This window comes from Populus euphratica, unplaced genomic scaffold, assembly GCF_000495115.2.
Source record: "Populus euphratica unplaced genomic scaffold, PopEup_1.0 scaffold28.1, whole genome shotgun sequence".
In the NCBI taxonomy this organism is placed as follows: Eukaryota; Viridiplantae; Streptophyta; class Magnoliopsida; order Malpighiales; family Salicaceae; genus Populus; species Populus euphratica.
In genome coordinates this window covers 1,089,792-1,109,191 of record NW_011499862.1, presented here as the reverse complement: position 1 = coordinate 1,109,191, position 19,400 = coordinate 1,089,792, and the positions used below count along the sequence as shown (strand labels likewise).

The 19,400-nt window shown below is 35.1% G+C and overlaps 3 protein-coding genes and 1 non-coding gene across 5 annotated transcripts in view; all 4 read right to left on the bottom strand.

Moving 5' to 3' along the window:
• LOC105125089 (probable disease resistance protein At4g27220) overlaps positions 1-5,781 on the bottom strand; it is an 11,875-nt gene extending 6,094 nt beyond the window's left edge. The window contains exons 1-2 of the mRNA XM_011025388.1: positions 5,666-5,781; positions 4,260-5,592 (exon numbers count right to left, since the gene is read on the bottom strand). Of these exons, the coding sequence (XP_011023690.1) occupies positions 4,260-5,458 (1,199 nt within the window). The 5' untranslated portion in view covers positions 5,459-5,592; positions 5,666-5,781. The remainder of the gene's footprint in view (positions 1-4,259; positions 5,593-5,665) is intronic.
• Positions 5,782-7,142: 1,361 nt separating this feature from the next.
• Positions 7,143-10,612, bottom strand: LOC105125088 (26S protease regulatory subunit 6A homolog A). The gene is made up of 10 exons (XM_011025387.1): positions 10,397-10,612; positions 9,788-9,904; positions 9,384-9,491; positions 8,877-9,068; positions 8,593-8,784; positions 8,218-8,336; positions 7,999-8,086; positions 7,705-7,824; positions 7,472-7,612; positions 7,143-7,318 (listed from the first exon to the last, which is right to left on the bottom strand). The coding sequence occupies exons 1-10, from the start codon at positions 10,511-10,513 to the stop codon at positions 7,241-7,243; spliced, it is 1,272 nt and encodes a 423-aa protein (XP_011023689.1). The 5' UTR covers positions 10,514-10,612; the 3' UTR covers positions 7,143-7,240.
• Positions 10,613-11,976: 1,364 nt separating this feature from the next.
• On the bottom strand, positions 11,977-16,668 carry LOC105125087 (heparan-alpha-glucosaminide N-acetyltransferase-like protein (DUF1624)). Of its 2 annotated transcripts, none has more exons than XM_011025386.1 (13): positions 16,087-16,668; positions 15,280-15,417; positions 15,081-15,162; positions 14,520-14,596; positions 14,316-14,431; positions 14,111-14,228; positions 13,765-13,881; positions 13,567-13,658; positions 13,073-13,139; positions 12,907-12,988; positions 12,747-12,838; positions 12,494-12,637; positions 11,977-12,285 (listed from the first exon to the last, which is right to left on the bottom strand). In XM_011025386.1, the coding sequence occupies exons 1-13, from the start codon at positions 16,219-16,221 to the stop codon at positions 12,181-12,183; spliced, it is 1,365 nt and encodes a 454-aa protein (XP_011023688.1). In that variant the 5' UTR covers positions 16,222-16,668; the 3' UTR covers positions 11,977-12,180. The 2 variants fall into 2 exon arrangements, with proteins under 2 accessions (XP_011023688.1, XP_011023687.1); XM_011025385.1 differs by having other exon boundaries at positions 11,977-12,367; positions 16,087-16,650.
• On the bottom strand, positions 15,800-15,871 carry TRNAC-GCA (transfer RNA cysteine (anticodon GCA)). The gene has a single exon. It is a non-coding gene; the product is annotated as a tRNA-Cys (tRNA).
• Positions 16,669-19,400: the final 2,732 nt, after the last annotated feature.

The window sequence follows — 19,400 nt, the reverse complement described above, 5'->3', positions numbered from 1 at the left end:
CCGAAACCGAACCGAATCGGATGGTTTTTTCAAAATTTTAATCGGTTTAATTGGTTTTTTTTTTCGGTTCGGTTTTTTCAGTTTTTTTTTTCTGGTTTTCTCGGTTTAATCAGTTTTTCAGTTTTTTTGCTCACCCCTAGATAACATAATAACAAAGCTCTTATAAGCCGGAATACACGGGTTGGACCTAGTGGCAACTCATCTAAACCATCTTTTCACCCATTATCTTCCAATAAACAAACCCTTCGGCCTAGGCTTGAATCACAAAGGCTGAATTTCAGCAGGTAAATTTTTTCTAGATTGAAAGCCTAGGAAGGTAGGTATATTCATTGTGGCAAAAATAAACACACCAAATACATGTGTTTTTAGCTACACGGGTATGAAGAGTGGTGTTATGAATTGAAAGGAAAAAAAAATGAACAGAATGGTCACACAACATTTATTACTCATACATAACCAAATACACTTGTGCCATTTGACAGTCAACTTCGGTCTTCAACTGAAGACCCAGGTATATTGGTTCCACAAACTTAGTATCCAATGATGAACATATAAACAATTGGATTATTAAATCAGGGGCGACATATCACATGACATATGCTCAAAATAACTTTAAAACAAAGTTAGTGTTATATCCAATGCTAACAGTGATATATATCCGGTAACAGGGGGAGGAACAATGGAATTATCAACCACATTTACTCTCCCGAATACTCTTTTTGTTCCTTCACTCTCTGCTAAATTACTATCATTAGGGCAAGTAACAAAAGATTTAAACTATTGCATATTGATCTTCTCTTTATTTTCTTTGTTTCAAAAAGTTCTCACAAAAAAGATTTTTGATTATGATACTAAGAGGGGAAGGTTATATTATATGGATAATTTGGACCTTGGAAAAATTCATTCTGTCCAATCATCATAATAGAAAGGACAAGATATTTGATTATGGAATTACTGGCTAGGACACTTATCATTCAGCTATCTATAACATTTATTCTCTATTTTATTTGAAAAAGTATTGCTCTCTAGTTTCAAATGCAAGGATTGTATCCTAGGCAAAAGTCATCAAACAAATTATCATATTGGTTATAATTTGGTTATAATAAATGTAATACACCGTTTAAGATTATTCACTCTAACTTACGGGGCTCTACACTTGTTATGACTACTGCTGTCTTTAAATGGTTTGTCATCTTTATTGATGACTATACAAAAGTCTATTGGGTTTACATGTTGAAATATAAGAAAAATCTTATCAGTTTTTTAAAAAGTTATTGCACTTCTATAAACTTACTTCTTTAAAGGCATTAAAACTCTTCGATCTGATAATGGAGACGAATATATTAGCCAAGAGTTTAGATAATTTTGTGATAGCAAGGGCATCATACACGAGACTACTTGTCCACATACTCCTCAACAAAATAGAATTGCCGCATGGAAAAATACAAATATTAGAGACAGTACGGGCCATTATGAGAGCTACCCATGTGCCCAAACAATATTGTCCTGATGTCGTGGGTACATCTATTTATCTTTTCAACTGCATGCCATCCCGAGTACTTAATTTTTACACGCCACTCCAGACTTTGGAACGGTATGTTAAATTACCTTTAACACTCTATATACCTCCAAAGATATTTGATTGTGTTGTATTTGTATATGTCTTGAAGCACCAACGATCCATGTTAGATCCATGTGTTGTTCGTTGTGTCCTTCTTGGCTATGGTTCTCATACAAAAGGATACCGGTATTATGATTCATTTACATGAAAATTTTATGTTACTATGGATATAACCTTTTTTGAGACTGAATATTTCTTTAACGAACCATCCCTGTCTGTTCTTCAGGGGGAGAAACGAACCATCCCCATCTGTTTTTATGGGAGAAAACATACATGAACAGCAAATATGGGATTGGGTTCATCTTGACCATACTCAAACAAAACTGGAAATTTTTAAGCAAATCAACCATGTTGACTTAAATACTCAAGCCACATCAAATAATCCCCTCTCCAATATACAACATAACTAAAATCAGAATTGTGAGGACAATCCCGACACTACAATTGAGAAAAGATCTCCTGACTCTCTTACATCACTAAATTCTATAACATATAGTTTACCTTCCAGGCATAATTAGGGAATACCCCCAAATCGGTACTCACCGAAAATAGAAGGAAGAAAGTCCAAATACTCCACAACAAATTTTATCTCAACCCATAACATGTTAGAGGCAACAAATACCTTTATAGAAAAAGTATCTTTAGAATAGGTCCCATGAAAAATTGAAGAAGCTATGCTAGAAAAATACTAGAAGATAGTTGTTTATGAAGAAATAAAAGCTTTTCAAAATAATAATGCTCGGGAACTAACTACATTGCCAAATGCAAAGAAAACAGTTGGATGCAAATGAATGTTCACTGGGAAATATAAAGTAGATGGGATAAAAAAAAGATACAAATTGAGACCGGTAGTTAAATGATATATATATATATATATGGCATAAACTATCAATATATATATATATATATATATATATATATATATATATATATATATATATATATATGGCATAGACTATCAGAAAACGGGAACTAACTACATTGCAAAATGGAAAGAAAACACTTGGATGCAAATAAATGTTCACTGGGAAATATAAAGTAGATGGGACAAAAAAAAGATACAAATTGAGACCGGTAGTTAAATGATATATATATATATATATGGCATAAACTATCAGAAAATGTTTTCACTGGTAGCCAAACTTAACATAATTTGGATACTCCTATCACTTGTAGCAAACTTAAACTGGACTTTATATCAATTTGATGTAAAAAATACATTTCTTCATGAAGATCTAAAGGAGGAAGTGTATATGGATGTTCTTCATAGTTTTACTAAAAAAAAAGAAAATATAGTGTGTAGGCTTACAAAATCACTTTATGGACTAAAACAGTCTCCTAGAGCATGGTTTGGAAGATTCAGTTTAGCAATACAAAAACATGGATTTAGCCAAAACAACTCGGACCATGCACTATTTCTGAAAAGAAATGAAGGAAAAACAACAACCTTGATTATTTATATTGATGATATGATAGTCACAGAAAATAATGAAGAAGGAATTTCAGAATTACAAAAGTATCTAGCAAATGAATTTGAAATGAAGAATCTTGATGGGCTGAAGTATTTCTTGGGTATTGAAGTATACAAATCAAAACTGGACATATTCCTTTCACAAAAAAAGTATATATTGAACCTATTGACCAAGACAGGTATATTGGATTGCAAACCTGTGGATATACCAATCATATAAAATCATTGTTTAGAGGAATATCCAGATCAAGTTCCTATAAATAGAGAACGATATCAGAAATTGGTGGGAACACTCATCTATCTTTCACATACACATCCTGATATCGCATATGTAGTTAGTCTAGTCAATCAATTCATGCACAGCCCAAATGAAGTACATATGGAGGCAACATTGCGAGTATTTAGATACTTAAAAATCATCTTTGGGAAGAGGAATTCTTTTCTCAAAGAATGATCACCTTAACATCATTGGTTATACTGATGCAGAATAGGCATGAAATCTAACTGAAATAAAGTCTATTTCAGGATACTTTACCTTTGTTAGAGGAAACTTGGTGACTTATAAAAGTAAGAAGCAAAATGTTGTTGCTCTATTTAGTGTTAAAGCAAAATTCTAAAGGATGATCAATGAATTATGTGAAATACTATGGATAAAGGAGCTATTTAAAGAGCTAGGATATCCTATGAAGACTAAGATCAAGATGTACCGTGACAACAAAGCCACATTTATCATAGCCAATAATCTAGTTCAACATGATCGAATTAAATATGTGAAAGTAGATGGACATTCATCAAGCAGAAACTCGATGAGAAAACTGTGATTTTTTCTTTTGTCAAATCTAAGAATCAATTGATAAACATACTTATTAAAATAGTATCAAATAAAGTGTTTCATTACTTTCTCAATAAGTTAGGTATACAAAATATCTTTACACCAATTCAAGGGGAAGTGTTAACAATTTAGAAAATATTACAAATCAAAAAAACCAAAAATCAAGAACTAAGTTTAGGAAAGATTTTGATATATTTCTATTAGTTTTCCATCCTTAAAAATAATTTATTGTACATGTATATATATAAGTTCTATGCAATAAAAAAATACAATAAATTGATACAAACAATTATCTTTAAACTACCGGACACTGTTGACAAAGTAAGAATACTGACCTGATTTCTTCTCCTTTCAAAGAATCGCAGCTCAGCTCTAGAGCTATAGCTGAGTAAACTTGCCTATCCATTTCATCCTTGTCAAACCTTTTCAGCTTTTCCAAAGCATCCTTCCACTCTGACAGTTTCCCATCTTTTAATGCCCTCGCAACAGTAACTATTAAAATGGGCAAACCAGCACATCTTTTGGCTACTTCTACAGCGACAAGCTGCAGATCGGGATACTTGACAACATCACCTGCCATCTTCTTAAACAGATTCCATGCTTCATTCTCGGGTAAAACTTGAAGACCGAAAACTTTTTTTGTAACCATTCCACGGGATAATACATTTCGATCTCTCGATGTCATCAATATTTTGCATCCCCGATGATCACTACCAGAAGGAATCCCCACATCATCTAGTTCAAGCCTCTCCCAAATGTCATCCAAAATCACAAGTACCTTTGTCTCTCTTTTAAGCCGCTCGTACAGGAAACCTGCTCTTCCACTGTCAGTCTCTGCATCCAATTTGAGACCTAGCCCATCTGCTATTTCCCCCTGAATTTTTCTCAGGTTAGGAGTCTGAGATACAACAGCCAGAACCACCACATCAAAAATCCTGCCCGCCTTGACTTGTCCAGCTACCTTTTTCACAAGTGTGGTCTTGCCTACACCAGGCATCCCATACACTCCAACTAGGTCGACATCATCATCTTTTAAGGCCTCCATAATTTCATCCAAAACAGGTCTTCTTGATTCGAAAGCCTCGTAATCTTTTAGAGATCTGTCCCCTATCCCGCGTCGAGGAGGAAGGTAGGACACCCTATCAAATCTGCCTCGATGATTGATCTTAACAACCTCCTCTGCAATACTCTCTATCTTTGTACTAAACTTGTAGCGCCTCGTCACATTGGGGAACAACCCCAAGAAGCACCTCTTCTTCACCTTGTCTTCATCTTCAAAAACTCTGCTAGCCTTGTCAGTGATAGAATTCACACTAGCAAGCCACTTTCCAACATCATCTTCAATGTTTTCGCTTCTATTTTTAGCCTCTTCTATAGAATGCAGCACCCTTCTTTCTGTACCTGACAGCTCATCTAAGTGAGTTTGGAGGCTCTGAACATTTTTGCTGCAGTTGAATACACGAGTGACGGAGCGCCTAATGGGATCAAATAAGAGTTCCACAACCGTGGATGTCATGGAACTAAGGATCTCCATAGCCAATGTTCTGCCTTTGTTTAGCAGCAAAACCACAAGTAAAGGATGATCACTACTGCGATATTTGAAAGACTATCTAGATGGATGTAGCAGATAAAATGAGTGAGAATTTGCTTAGAGCAACTGCGAAGAGACTAGGTTAGTTCGTGAAGTCAAGTCAAGCAAATATATCCAAGTAAATATGATCCCAATGACTTTCCTAGCAACTGCAGAGAGACTAGGTTAGTTCGTGAAGTCAAGTCAAGCAAACATATCCAAGTAAATGTGACCCCAATGACTTTCCTAGCAACTCTCTGGTTTCTGCGAGGCGGCAACGTGGTATCTTCTTGTAATTTACCTATTGGCAGCGCTCCGTATTAGATTAATAATATATATATATATATATATATATATATATATATATATATATTTAATACATTAAGTGTTCATGGTTTTAGCGGCACCTCGACTCTACTGAGTCTTGTAGGTAGCAGAGCTAAATGCTGTCGAGTTTGCTAGTAATATAGAAAGTTCTATCAATATAAAAGAAAATAAATGTAACCAATTCTATTTTAAATGAAAAAAATTATTATTATATAATTTTTATATAATATAAAATTTTTAATGAATTTAATTTTTCTTTATGGTATAAAAAATCTAAAAAATAAAATTAAATATATACAGGTTTGAAAGCATAATCTTATAGCGTTGGTTGCTTAACCGGCATCTATTAAAAACCATTTAGATTTAATTGTTAAGTTAGAATAAACAACTTTTACCATAGAAAATAGAAATGATAACTCCTCTAACAGTACTTTTTAATTAACAAATAGTAAAGATAAAGCTTGCACAACATAACCGCCCCCCCCCCCACCATGTATAGTATAATATTTTAGGATATCCTTTGAATGAACAGTCTTGGATTTTTTTTTCATTTTTAACTAATATCGACCGTAGTTGTAAGCGTCCAACGGCTCAGAGGAGAGAAGAAGTCACGTCAAACCTTAATTAATTTATTTTTTTAAGGATTCAAACGTTGTTTATTCAAATTTTTTTAAAAAAATAAGATGTCAAGAATCAAGTTTTGATTTGGTTACCAAATCAATATGTAATTTTAATCCGGTTAACCTTTTTTTTTTTCCCTATCCAGATCCGAATTTTACAACCAGGTTTAGAGTAGCAGTTTTTATAACAATATTTTATAATTAACATTGAATATAATAATTTCAGTGATTGTTATTATTTTGAATTTTATTCTTGAAAAAATTATTATAACGGAATAATCTAAATTACAGCTTGCATAGGAAGAACATTCTAAATTAAGTCATTGTTTATTTTTCTGACCCCTATGACTTACCATGATTAAATTATTCATCATATTAATTATTTTAATATTAATTAGCAGCACATTGAAATAAGACGGTTTCAGTCATATAAAATCCCGATTATGATATGAATAATTAGTGGAATCATCTGTGAAACCTCTGATCCAAACCCGACACACCAAGAAACTGAAATAAACCATCAACCTAACCAAAATATACCATCACTGGAAGATTTTTTTTATATAAAAAAGCAAAATAATATTATTTTTTAATAAAACAAAATAATAATTAACTTAAGTTAATCCGACTCTAACCAAGTTAGATTAAGTTTAAAATTATATCAAGGTGTGTGTGTGTGAACCTAAACATAAACAAATTCATCATTTGAATTTTTTTTTTATGTTGCAATTGTCATTGAAAATATAGTAAAAACATAAACACTTTAAAGCCCCAGACAAGACGTGGCTTTGTTGCTAGTTCATGCATAATAATTAAGACTGGCTTTTTTCTTCGCTTGCACCTGGATGATACCTTCATTAAAATCCTCATGATTTACCTGTTTTCAAATCCATCCCAATGCAAGAATTTAGTTAGAGCTTGCTCCGTGAACTACTTTCGAAATAATTGTTGACAGGTCAGGTTCTCGCTTGTAAGAAAAAAAAAAAGGTCTTGGAAAAGACAGCGAAACAGGACATGTGTGAAAGAGTACCTCCGTTGCATCACGGCGAAGAGCTAGCATCCCAGCTTCGACACAAACTGCTTTCAGCTGTGCCCCATTAAAATCATCTGTGGAGCGAGCAAGCTCTTCAAAGTTCACGTCAGGATGGACGTTCATCTTCCTTGAATGGATCTACAACATCAACGGGAAAAACCAACGCAATTAAAACTATTGTTTTCACACAAGAGTGAAAAGGGCCATCAAGCAACTGTGATGCGACAAACCTGCAAAATTCGAGCTCTAGCTTCTTCACTTGGATGTGGAAATTCAATTTTGCGATCCAGTCGACCTGATCGCATGAGGGCTGGGTCCAGGATATCAGCACGATTTGTTGCGGCAATCACCTGAAATTATAACAAGAAATAGTGACTGCCATTAATCACAAACACAACAGATATTTTTAGGGGTGGGAAATGACACTGCACTTCATAGTTTACAGAAGCCATCCACCCCAAGAACAAACAGAAAACAATTCATTTATTGAAGAAACATCTAGCATCACAGAAGTATCAACGAACCTTAATCCTATCATCACTGCTAAAGCCATCAAGCTGATTGAGCAATTCTAACATGGTCCTCTGCACTTCCCTATCTCCACTAACCTCACTGCACACAGGGACAGGATATTTTAAAATCAGCTACAATAAAATTAAGCAGCAAGAACAGAACTCCAATTTTGAAAAGCTAACTATCAAAAGTGAAAGCAAGTTGATTGCTGAAGTAGAAATGCAGTATACCTGTCAAACCGCTTTGTGCCAATAGCATCGATTTCATCTATAAAAATGATGCAGGGGGATTTCTCTTTTGCAAGCTGGAAGGCATCACGGACAAGTTTGGCTCCGTCTCCAATGAACATCTGAAAATTATAAAAGTTAAATTACTCCTATACAAGACTACCTTGTTATGAACTTAAAGCAAGATTAGAAACATTGCATTTTGTAATTACGCTTTCTTCTCAAATCCAACTAGTCATGATGTTTCCATAAGTGCATCACAAAACATCTTTCAAGTTACAGTGCAAAAAGAGGAACGCCCAACTCTCAGTTTTGGAAACAAAAAGAAAAAGCAGAATTCTAAAGAGGGAATTTAATGTACTAAAAAAATTGCTATACCTGAACAAGTTGTGGGCCTGCCAACTTTAGGAAAGTGGCATTTGTTTGTGCAGCACAAGCACGGGCCATCAATGTTTTCCCAGTTCCAGGAGGTCCATATAAGAGGATACCTTTGGGAGGACGAATACCCAACTTCTGAAATCGCTCTTTGTGAGTCATAGGCAGTACAATAGCCTCAACTAATTCTTGGATCTGTTGCAGAAGGAACAAAATCAGGTATTATCATCTAACAGAAACAATAAAAGAACTGCTCTTATAGATCATGCTTTTGAGTCAAAATCCACCTGCTTCTCCAAGCCTCCAATATCATTGTAGTCTTCTGTGGGTTTTTCATCAACCTCCATGGCCTTAACTCGTGAATCATATTCTGACGGTAGAGTATCCAAAATCAGGTAGCTATCTTTGTTGACTCCAACCAGGTCCCCAGGTTTTAACTTGTCAGGATCAACAAGCCCAACAACAGGAAGAAAAATAGTCTGCATTTGAGGAAGAATTTAAATTTATAAATCTTGATAAATGTGGCCAAGCTTTTGTATCATTATACAATTTCCTCAGTGTCTCAACTTCTGTCAACTCAAAAGATGATAAAATTAAACAGGTTTTTGAAGTGTAAGTAAGAACATCAGGGCTAATATACATGAGCTGCTCTAAAAGTATGAATTCAACTGCTTTTAAAGAAAACAGAACATCAAGCTACCTTGAATTTTAATTTTGCACATCACTTTTCCATCATCACTACCTTGTTTCTAGTCTACCAGTCAGATACAAGAGCACTACATAAGATGGCTCACCTGACGAGTTGATGTTTTCAGCACAACACATTTACCCTTCCTTTGAGAGTCAAGGTCAATGTTTGCCCCATCTTCTTCAGCCTCGTCTTCTGGGTTCATTTCCAAAATCTATAAATGCATAGACACCAAAATATGGAGTTAGTGCCAACATTGCTAGAACATTTCTAACGACAGTAAAACAGAACAATACAACCAATGTCTGAACAATATTCATAGCAGAATCCCAAACATTTGATTTTCAGGAAAAAAGGGCTGTTTTAAAATAGAAATTTTGCATTGCAAAGGGAAGACACCAGAACAGCCACTCATGTTTAGTCCACAGGAGTGTAATTCAACTTAAGTTACAGTCCACTCCATCATTGTCGAACATCTAGGCATTAAAAATGAATGTCAACAAGATTTACCTCGACAATGTTGCCAACCAGGTATGGCAGCTGCTTGTTGAGTTTTATCTTCTCTTGATTCTCCTTTATCTTCTCCTTATATGAATCCAGCTCCAGATTCGTTCTCTGCACCTCTTCCTACATTCCCCACAAATACACACCAATCAAAACACCACCCAAAAAAAAATACTTAAGTTCACTACTCAAACAAATCTTTGCATTCTAAAACACTCCAAACAAAAAAGTAACCACTTTCCCAAATTTTATACACAAACACAACCACTAAAAACACTATCACTTCCATAACCAATAAGCCAATCAATCCCAATACACAGTTTTAAATCAGAATTACAAACAAAAAGACCCGGTTAAAAAAAATCAGAAACTACCAAAAAAACCCATTAATTTCCTTCAATTCATCACACAAAAATTCCGGATTTTGACTTATTATTAGTACAGTCAAAGTTACAAACCAGTAACATAAACAAACCAATCCTTTCCTTCACTAGCAAAACCAAAACCCTAAATACACAAAACAACCCTAGACACGCAGCAAGAAAACACTCAAGACAAACATTATAATTGCTGTTGTTATCGCCACAGACAGAGAGAGAGAGACAGAAAAATCACCTTGAGAATGCGAATCTCGTTATCAAGAAGACGAGACTTTCTTGTGATATCTTCAGTAGTCATGGAGGCAAGCTGGTCATCTTCGAAGCTTGAATCCTCCACCATCGGGGTTGCCATGGTTATCAAGATTAGAGCTTAAACTTTAAAGCAAAGAAATTTAGAGAGAACTGAGAAAAAAAGGTTGAGTGTAGAGAGAGAGAGAGTAACAAAATATTTTTGTTTTTGTTTATATTTATTTTCTCTGCTTGTTGCCGAAGACAGGAAATAATGGGCTTGAGATTACTGTTTTCTTTCTGGGCTTTATTCTGTATTGGACACAAGCTCTTCGAGTAGAAAGATGATTCTTTTTAGGGTTCAGGCATGAGCCAAGTTATAATAACCGGTTAGCCCATGACTTGTGCAAATTGAATAGGTAAATACAAAATAATATTATTTAAAATAACATTCTTTTAAAATAAATTTTCAAAGAAAATTTTTAATTTTTTTCAAAAATAATTTTAAAATATAAAAAAATAAATGAACTCTTAATCTCAAACTTAACCCATGATAGGTCACTAGTGGGTAAATTTATTTTCTAAAATATTATGGGAATAACATAGAATTTTTTATTTTATAAAATAACATAGTTCGGTAAATGTTGCAATTGAGAATGCCAATACTTTAAAAAGTCCCGATTGAGGATGTTGATATTTTAAAGAAATAGTTGAAATAGACTGCCACAAATAAAAAAAAATTATAATAAAATAAATTCAACAATACCAATAAAAATTATTAATAATAAGTGGAGTAAGTATTTATTATTTGACATGTTTATATTTTTAACAGGTATTGTAGCGCATAATTATGTTATTATGTCCGTTATATATTTAATAAAAATAGACATTAATAAATATTTTATTTGATATTGTAGGATGATTACACATAAATATTTGATTAATTATAATATTATTATATGGATAGTTGTTTGTGTTCAGCTGATTTACCAATCCATTTAAAGAATAGACCAAGACATATGGATGAATAAAAGAAAAGAAAAGGAGATCATATGATAATTCCCAAGTTCATCCATGAATCATATCTGTGTTGACCTAGTTTATGAATAAATTGATGAACTAAATACATACAAAAATTTATGATATTAGCATTCCTCTTTTCTATAAGAGATTTCAAGTTTCAATTTTTCCCATGTAAAAAAAAAAAAATAGCCATTCATTTCAAGAGATTTTTTATATCAAATGTATAAAATGATTTCTTTATTTAGGATTCGTTAGTTTATATATATATATTATTCAAACCAATCAACATGCTCTATAGTTTTACCTTAAACTCCCCCTTAAGATTTTAGTTAAGAAAAAATTATAATACATGACTTTTTGTAAATGTATTTTCTAATACCGTAATGCTAAACACAGACGTGTATTGCCATTGGCATCAATCTCGTGGTGCTGCTCAGCTGATTTGGATTGTTCCTTTTAGATCAAATAAATTGCTATTCGAGAACTTTTCGAGTGAGACTTAAGCAAGCGAGTAGCGTTGTTAGCTTATGTTGGATGTTATAAATATAGGAACTCTGGTTTTTGACCTTGGCATGTTTGAAGCTTCAACAATGCCAGACATTTCATTAATATTACAAACATTGTGGGTACAACAGGCCAATCTTTGGCCTTTCCTGTTCTATAAATCATGCAGAGACTTGTGAAGTGAACAAATTTCCCCTTGCTGTAATCGCAAAGATCAGTTGTTGACCACATTAAGCTGGTAAATCATGGACAATCTACAGAACTTTATGTGGCTATCACAGAATATACAGCAGATAAATAGTAATTAAAGCTTCCAGTAAATTTCCAGGCGATGGCAAATTCCTGCAACCACGCCCCAGAAGAGGATCTCTGCAAATATAACATAAAGTAGAATGCCAACTCTTTGAGAATGCCAAACTCCTATAAAAATATGCTTTTGAATCCAGTATATCTGCAACAGATGGGTTGAATTAAGCCAGCAAACTAGGGTGGAACCATGAACTTTATGTCCTAAGGTTTGATAAGAAAACTGGAAAGATGAAAGGTGAAAACGTGACAAGGTTCGACGAAAACTCACCAGTGTACTGTGAGGATCATTGTAGTACCACCCATTGATGAAACCAGCAAAGATGCCTTCAGCAGCCATGACATAAACAAGCATCGCATTCATGCCAATCCATGCTAGTGGCTGAAAGATGCACTTCCAGCCCCCAATATCAACCTTGAAGGAAAATGAAATTGTTTCATATCATAAGTAACCTTTTGACAGTTTCAAACTAGGGTCCTTGATTTTATAACCTGAAAATGGTTTAGCTGTGACAACAGCATACCAGGGCGTAGATGGATGAAAACACCAATGCTGCTGCTCCGGATGTTACACAAACATAGCTGAAAGTGTATAGTTGCTTATTTAAGGGAATTGCTGCGAAGGAAAAAAAAGGGTTAACATTCTCCTATGAAAATATGCATATATCGTATTTCAGTTCTCACCATGCGTGAAATGAAGAACAAGCCCTAAAATAAGAAGGGCAAATCCCATCACAATCCAATGCTTCAGTCTAGCTGCATGACCCTGGAGTTCAAAGATTTGTCAAAGCAGTGAGGCAAGATCTAGATTTAAGCCAAGCATTTACATGCTTAAAACAACAAAACTAACCCTCATATGTACAAGCACATGTCCAAAATGAACTCCAATGATGGTAGAAAGAACTGCAGATATTGAGCTGCAAGTAATGAGATTGAAATCCACATATCCAGTTAGACATTTTCTTAAGATGCGTGTACAGCATAGAAGGCAGTGTGCATTCAATCTGGACTTCTTTTATAGAGGGATGGGTGATCCACGCATTAAATTTCCCTGGAACTAGAGAATTTCACATTGCCATTATGTGCATTTTGTGCAAGATCCCATGTCTCTCAAGCATTCCATTCCTTGAGCAGATAGAAGTTTATGGTTAACTGCTTAATTATCAGTGTTGCATCTTACAATTTCTGGTAGTGGATAAGCATTTTGGCATATCCTAAACATGATGAATGAGCTGAATGATTTTCTATCTTGTAGTTTCCCAAGTAGGAAAAAGGTAAGGCTGCTCGCTATTGAATCAAATTATAAGATTCAGTGACTAATTAATTAGGCTGTGTACAACAAACCTTAGGATTCCTTCAGGTTCAAAAGGAGCTTTGCACCACGATGGAGCACTGGTTCGGAAAGGCCCCTCATATGGGGAATTCTCAGTGCAGGCCTGCAGTGCTTTGGCAAAAATCATAAGCTCTCACTTCTATAGGTTACAAACAAATGGTTTCACATCTAAAAAATAATGAGCAGCCGCAAACAAAATTGCTACTCACCTCAGATCTCTTCCAAGCTGGATGCTGATACATGTGATTGATTCCTAAAATTTCTCTGTCGATGAAACCAACTGCATTACAAGGAGGATCCAGTTTTCCTCTGACAGCACACTCTACCTGGACATTGGAATTGACAGGGCTTAAATGCAGGTAGAAAATAAATCCTAATGTAAAATCGTTGTGGATAGTTATAGTACCATCCCTAATTAAAAGTCAACCACAAGGAAAATGTGGTTACTGATAGAAAATTGATGATATGAAATCAAATACTATAGCATTCAGGTTTAAGCATACAGGAAGTTATCCAGATCAAGGGAAATGTTGCAAGAGCGACGTATGTGCTTACAGTGAAAACCTTCCCATAATCAGCACTGCCTCTATCATTGACAGTAAACTGCCAGTGAGGCACGTAAGTCCCGTAGATTACAGCCATGTAAATAACAAGTATACATGCTCCCATCAGCCTGCAAAATTTAGCACAGAGCGATCATTGAAGATGTGGTCTAGAAATCTAATGAAAATACTCAGTAGTCACAAGAATATAAACTTACCATTGCGAGCTATATAGCTTGTAAATGGAGAGCCATCCAGGTGGTAGCTCCCTGGTTTGCTTTTTTTTTGTAAATATTTCCATCAATGCCACTACTAAGTAAGCAAAAGCAATTCTCTGAAGAGAAAAGAATCAAGTTACTGTATAAGAATATTTCTGACAAACTAAATTATGCAACATATATCAATATCAAAACCAGCACCACCTGAAGAATCCCACACCATCTTATCTTCTTCATGTCAACTCCATAAGTAAGTTTGTCAGGAGCATGGGAGAAGCCCCCTACATAATTGTAATAACATCAAGCACTGTCAAGCAAGAAAACGAAAATAGTGTTTTATATTTTGATTCTATTGCATTTCATTCCTTCGAAATAACTCATCATTACTGCATAACAAGATAGCATGAAATCTGACTCCTTGTTCAAATTCAGCTGCTAATGAGATGGCAGTTTGATGATAAAAGACTCGAGGTCGAGCCTTAAGAACTGGAGTGGTCAGGTTGGAATCTCCCTATCCCATTACTACTAGCTGTCGCAAACTATGGCAAGTTGTCGAAGAACATCATTAACATTTAAGGGCAGGAACAACAAACTTTGTTTCTTACTGCATTTACATTTTAGACACGGTACGTAGGCTTAAAGAATGTTCTCTACCAAACTCAATATCACAAAATTTTGTTGCCTCCATGTATTGTTGTTTCATCAAAGGACAACATAAGCATGAAACACAGCTTGTAAGCAGGTTAGGAGCAGAACAGAACTAACCTTGTAACATGATACCCCAGAATAGCAGTTTCAAAGTTCTAACAATCACCCTCTTGACAGCATGGTGCCGGCTAGTAATTCTCTACATTAATCAAAGAACATATATAAATAAGCAAGCATGAACTTGTAATGACAAATATATGTATCCTCTAAAACCTTTTTCTTATCAAAATGTATTAAAAGAAAATGGTAAGCCAACCTTAAAAGCAAGAGGAATGGCCATTCCTACTATGAATAAAAAGAAAGGCATTACGAAGTCGGCAAGGTTACAACCATTCCATGGTGCATGTCCAATCTTAGGCCATTCTCCTCCAGCATCATCAACCAAGATCATTAACTACATAAATCCCATTAAAGCACACAAATTTAGTATCGTAAATAAATGATTATGGCGGGTTCATAAACTTTTTAACAAGGATGCCTATATACAGTGCAGAAGCAAAAAATATTTGATAAAGGGGCCAAATCGTAGCATAGGTAAGAATAAGGAAACCATGGGGTAATTAATATATTTGTAACTGGAATTAAATGAAAGGATGAAAAGTACACTATCGGGGAAATTCAAAGAGGCCAGTAAAAGAAGTAGGAAACAAGAAAATTATGGGGGAATTGATGTTCTTGATTCGAATTAAATGAAAGGATGAAAAGTATGAGGACTAAAGTGGGGAAGTAAAAAGATATTAAGGGGGCAATTTGCAAGTTAAAAATAAAAATTTAAAAGGGCCCAACCGGGTTCGAACCGGTGACCTCTTGATCTGCAGTCAAATGCTCTACCACTGAGCTATGGACCCGTTTGTGCTCACCAGCAACTCATTATTTATATAAACTAAAACTAATATGAACCATCATTAAAAAGAGAACCCATTTCCATGGAGGACCCAACAAGATAATTGAAGCACTAAAACTAAATGATTAGCATAAAACGACCATATCTAGAGCTGAGAACAGCAAACGTGAAAACAGAGTAAATAGTTTCGAGTATATTGAGAGAGACGTGTATACATACAGCAACAGTGAGGCCTCTGAAGATATCCAACGATGCTACACGAATTTTCGGGTCAGGCTTTTGGGCTGAGATATCGTTTACCTCAGCAATTGTCAGCCGGTGGTCTAAAGCAATATCGGCCTTAATTTCGGCCATTTTTTCAGTGCAAGAATCAAGAAGCTCAACTCTACAAACTAGCTGATTGGTGATTCTATGTGAAGCTCAAAAGGGTGTCATGGGTCTATAAATCCAGTCACCTAGGAACTGTGCTTTGACGATTCTGTGTGTAGGAAGCTCAATGGATGGAAGGAAGTGTGGTCACTAATTGTATCTGGACAAGTGCATGTGAATCTTTTACAAGATAAGAGTGGATTTTTCGGTTTAAGATACAGTCTTTTTCTTGGTACTTCTTTGACTCCACTATCTTTCTCTCTCGATAAGGAAGAGATTTTGCAAGCAAAGATGGGGCCCTTGTGAGCTTAGCTAGTTTGTCTTTCTGTATTACAGACAAATTTGTATTATTATATAGAGTCTTTTTGTTTGGTGTCACATGTTTAAGCAGTCCTGTGTTGCGTCCGAATCTTTTGTAAACTTGAGATGTCTGATATAAAATTAGGCATTCCAACCTGGAGCAGGTGGTTGGGAACTTCGTATTCACTACAGAAGGGAAGGTTACAGCATTCTGCAATCAAAAGGATCAAGGGCTATATATGATTATGGTATTTCCTTAGTTATATATTCAATTATAAAAAAAAGGACCTTAATTACATCCCTTGATAATCAAAGGAAATCGTATGATTAAGTTTTACATCAAGAAAGCACTTGAATTCAAAGGAGATGATGTATATGTTGTTTGGAGAAACCATTCCCTTGACGACATTATCACATCAATCACTGTAAACCAACGGAAGGATCTTTTTCCTCCATCTCTGCTTCTTAAGATGCATCTTCTGCTTGAAAACTTGGATGTCTCTACCAATCAGTCATTCAAATGCCTAAATTTTGTGTTAAACACGACCTCGCCCCCACCTGTCCATGGAGAAAAGGTCATTTCTCATACTAGAAGCAAACAACAATGTGAAACTTCCTTGAAGGTTGATATGGATAAATGTTAGAAGTTTGTTGTAAAGTGACACGAGTTTCTTATATTTTAAGCTTCATAGGAAATTGCAAAGACAGCAAATGCATGCATTGTTTATAAAAGCAGAGCAGAATCCCAGTAATAACCGAGCATTTTTGTCAGAACATTTAAGGTGGTGATAATGTTGGTTGGGTTGTGACAGAGCACATCTAATTCTTGGATTCATAAGCAACCAAGGCAATTACAGTGACACATCACACATCCAGGAATGCAACACTGACTGGACCTTATTCCCAATCTATGTCAGAGATGACAACTACAAAGAGAGTGCCTTTGTTGCCTCCAGTCTTGCCAGCAGCCCAGGTCACCACCCATGCCTTTGGTGCTTCCATCATTTACACAATGACCAAGGCCCTTTGCTTGCCTCCCACCAGCAACTTCCTCTCTACCTCTTCCACTTCCACATCCAACCCCAAGTGGTTTTCAATCCGAACAAGTAAAGACTTAACGATTACAAGATTGATAATCCAAAGACATGCATTCAACTTCCATTGAATGCAATAAACATCACTCTCCTTCGAATTTTATAGATTTTAGATTTAATGGATTTAATACATGTGAAATCCTAATTTTTTTCCTCAAATGACTAGAAAATTTAAGACAGGCAACACTAGACGCATTGTGGGAAGCATTCCATGTCTGGTGTCAATAATTATTCATTGAAAATAAATATTTGAAAAATGGGGACCAGGTGCCACAAAAGAGATCCAAAATCAGTTGAATCAGGAATCCCGATGTTTGTTTTGAAAATGTTTGTTTAAAAGAGGTCAGGAAAGGATACAATCCAAAAGATGTGAGGAAAGGGCACAACAATCCAATTGTGCTGTTAAATTAGATCAACAAAAGATATCCATCTCAAATGTAGTGAACAGGATATAGCCTGCAACTATACCTTAGCAGCATTTGATCTTCTCCTGAACTTTATCAATAACCTGCAACACAAACATCGGAATAGCACTTGCTTCAAAATACTACAAAGATGCTCTGCAGCAACTCATTTTTCACCAGAGAATCAAAGTTAACATACACAATGCCAGCTATATTACAAACAAGCAGAACAGTTCAGCCAATGCCATGAACATTTGCAATGGCAGGCAACAAAACTTAGCAAACTACTACTCTACACCGAACTTAAGCGCTTGAAGATTGTTTATTAGTGATTCAGGTGTGTACAGAAACCAGACATTTTCGAAATGAAAATAACACAATCAGTACCTGACAGCAACAACATAGATTCCATGACATATTTCAGGAAATTGCACATTTTGCACTCACATTTGTTTCTGCAACAAATAACTTTCATTCAAGCCTGAAGGGCAGAAATCGATTAAAAAAAAAAACCACGAAGAAAAACCAAGTATATAACTCTGGTCAGCCAGTAACCAATCTCTAAGTTATCGTCAAAAGATGCATTTCAACACAAGGCAATTCATCTATAACTTGTTCCAGGCTATCCTATCCAAGAGGTTATCAATGTATATCCTATACCGAAACAAATTTTTTAAAGACAAGTTGCCTTACAGAGCACATCAATGTCTGATTTGGCGAATCCGCATCACTCCAGTAATCAAAAAATCTAAACCCTAATCATCGACAGCATCAAACCAAGCAAGCAGTGTATAATGCACCAAATCAGACAATTAAAAAAAAAAAAAACTTAATCATATTTCCAAGGATTTAACATTTCTACACCATAAAATATCATTTATTTTAATAAATTTAATCACAGAAATTACGAAACAATACAATTAAACTAGTCATTTCAATATAAAACAAAATCTAAATTTAAACTCGAGATTGAAACTAAATTAAAAATAATATCGATAGAGTTAATAAAAATAAAAATAAAGCTTCTGGTTAATTTTTTTTTACCCTGGCATGACATTGTGCAGTCTTTATAGAAGCGAAAGAGGGAGCTTGAACAGGAAAAAAATAAAAATAAATATTTTATCAAAAGCTTTAAACAGAGTAAAAGAGGAAGTGAGGAATTCAATGTACCATTGGCATGTATGTCATTGTATATTCCTTGTTTGGTTGCTGAGAAAATGAGAGAAGGGAAAATTGAATCCTGCGGCTTCGAAGACACTCCAGAAATAGACTCCTCCGTACAGAATCATCCTCTCAGCACGAGCAACGGAAACCGGGACCGCGAGAGAGAAGCGGCTCGATTAGGCACTGCTCGAGAGTCGAGACA

Coding starts and splice junctions, on each gene's coding strand:
- LOC105125088 (XM_011025387.1), bottom strand. CDS start 10,513: ATGGCAACCCCGATGGTGGAGGATTCAAGCTTCGAAGATGACCAGCTT. Junction 8,785..8,876: donor TTGGAGGCTTGGAGAAGCAG/GTGGATTTTGAC, acceptor CTTCTGCAACAG/ATCCAAGAATTAGTTGAGGC. Junction 7,319..7,471: donor TTCGCCGTGATGCAACGGAG/GTACTCTTTCAC, acceptor ATTTGAAAACAG/GTAAATCATGAGGATTTTAA.
- LOC105125087 (XM_011025385.1), bottom strand. CDS start 16,221: ATGGCCGAAATTAAGGCCGATATTGCTTTAGACCACCGGCTGACAATT. Junction 15,163..15,279: donor CCATTCCTCTTGCTTTTAAG/GTTGGCTTACCA, acceptor TGATTAATGTAG/AGAATTACTAGCCGGCACCA. Junction 13,659..13,764: donor CAGCTTGGAAGAGATCTGAG/GTGAGTAGCAAT, acceptor AAAGCACTGCAG/GCCTGCACTGAGAATTCCCC.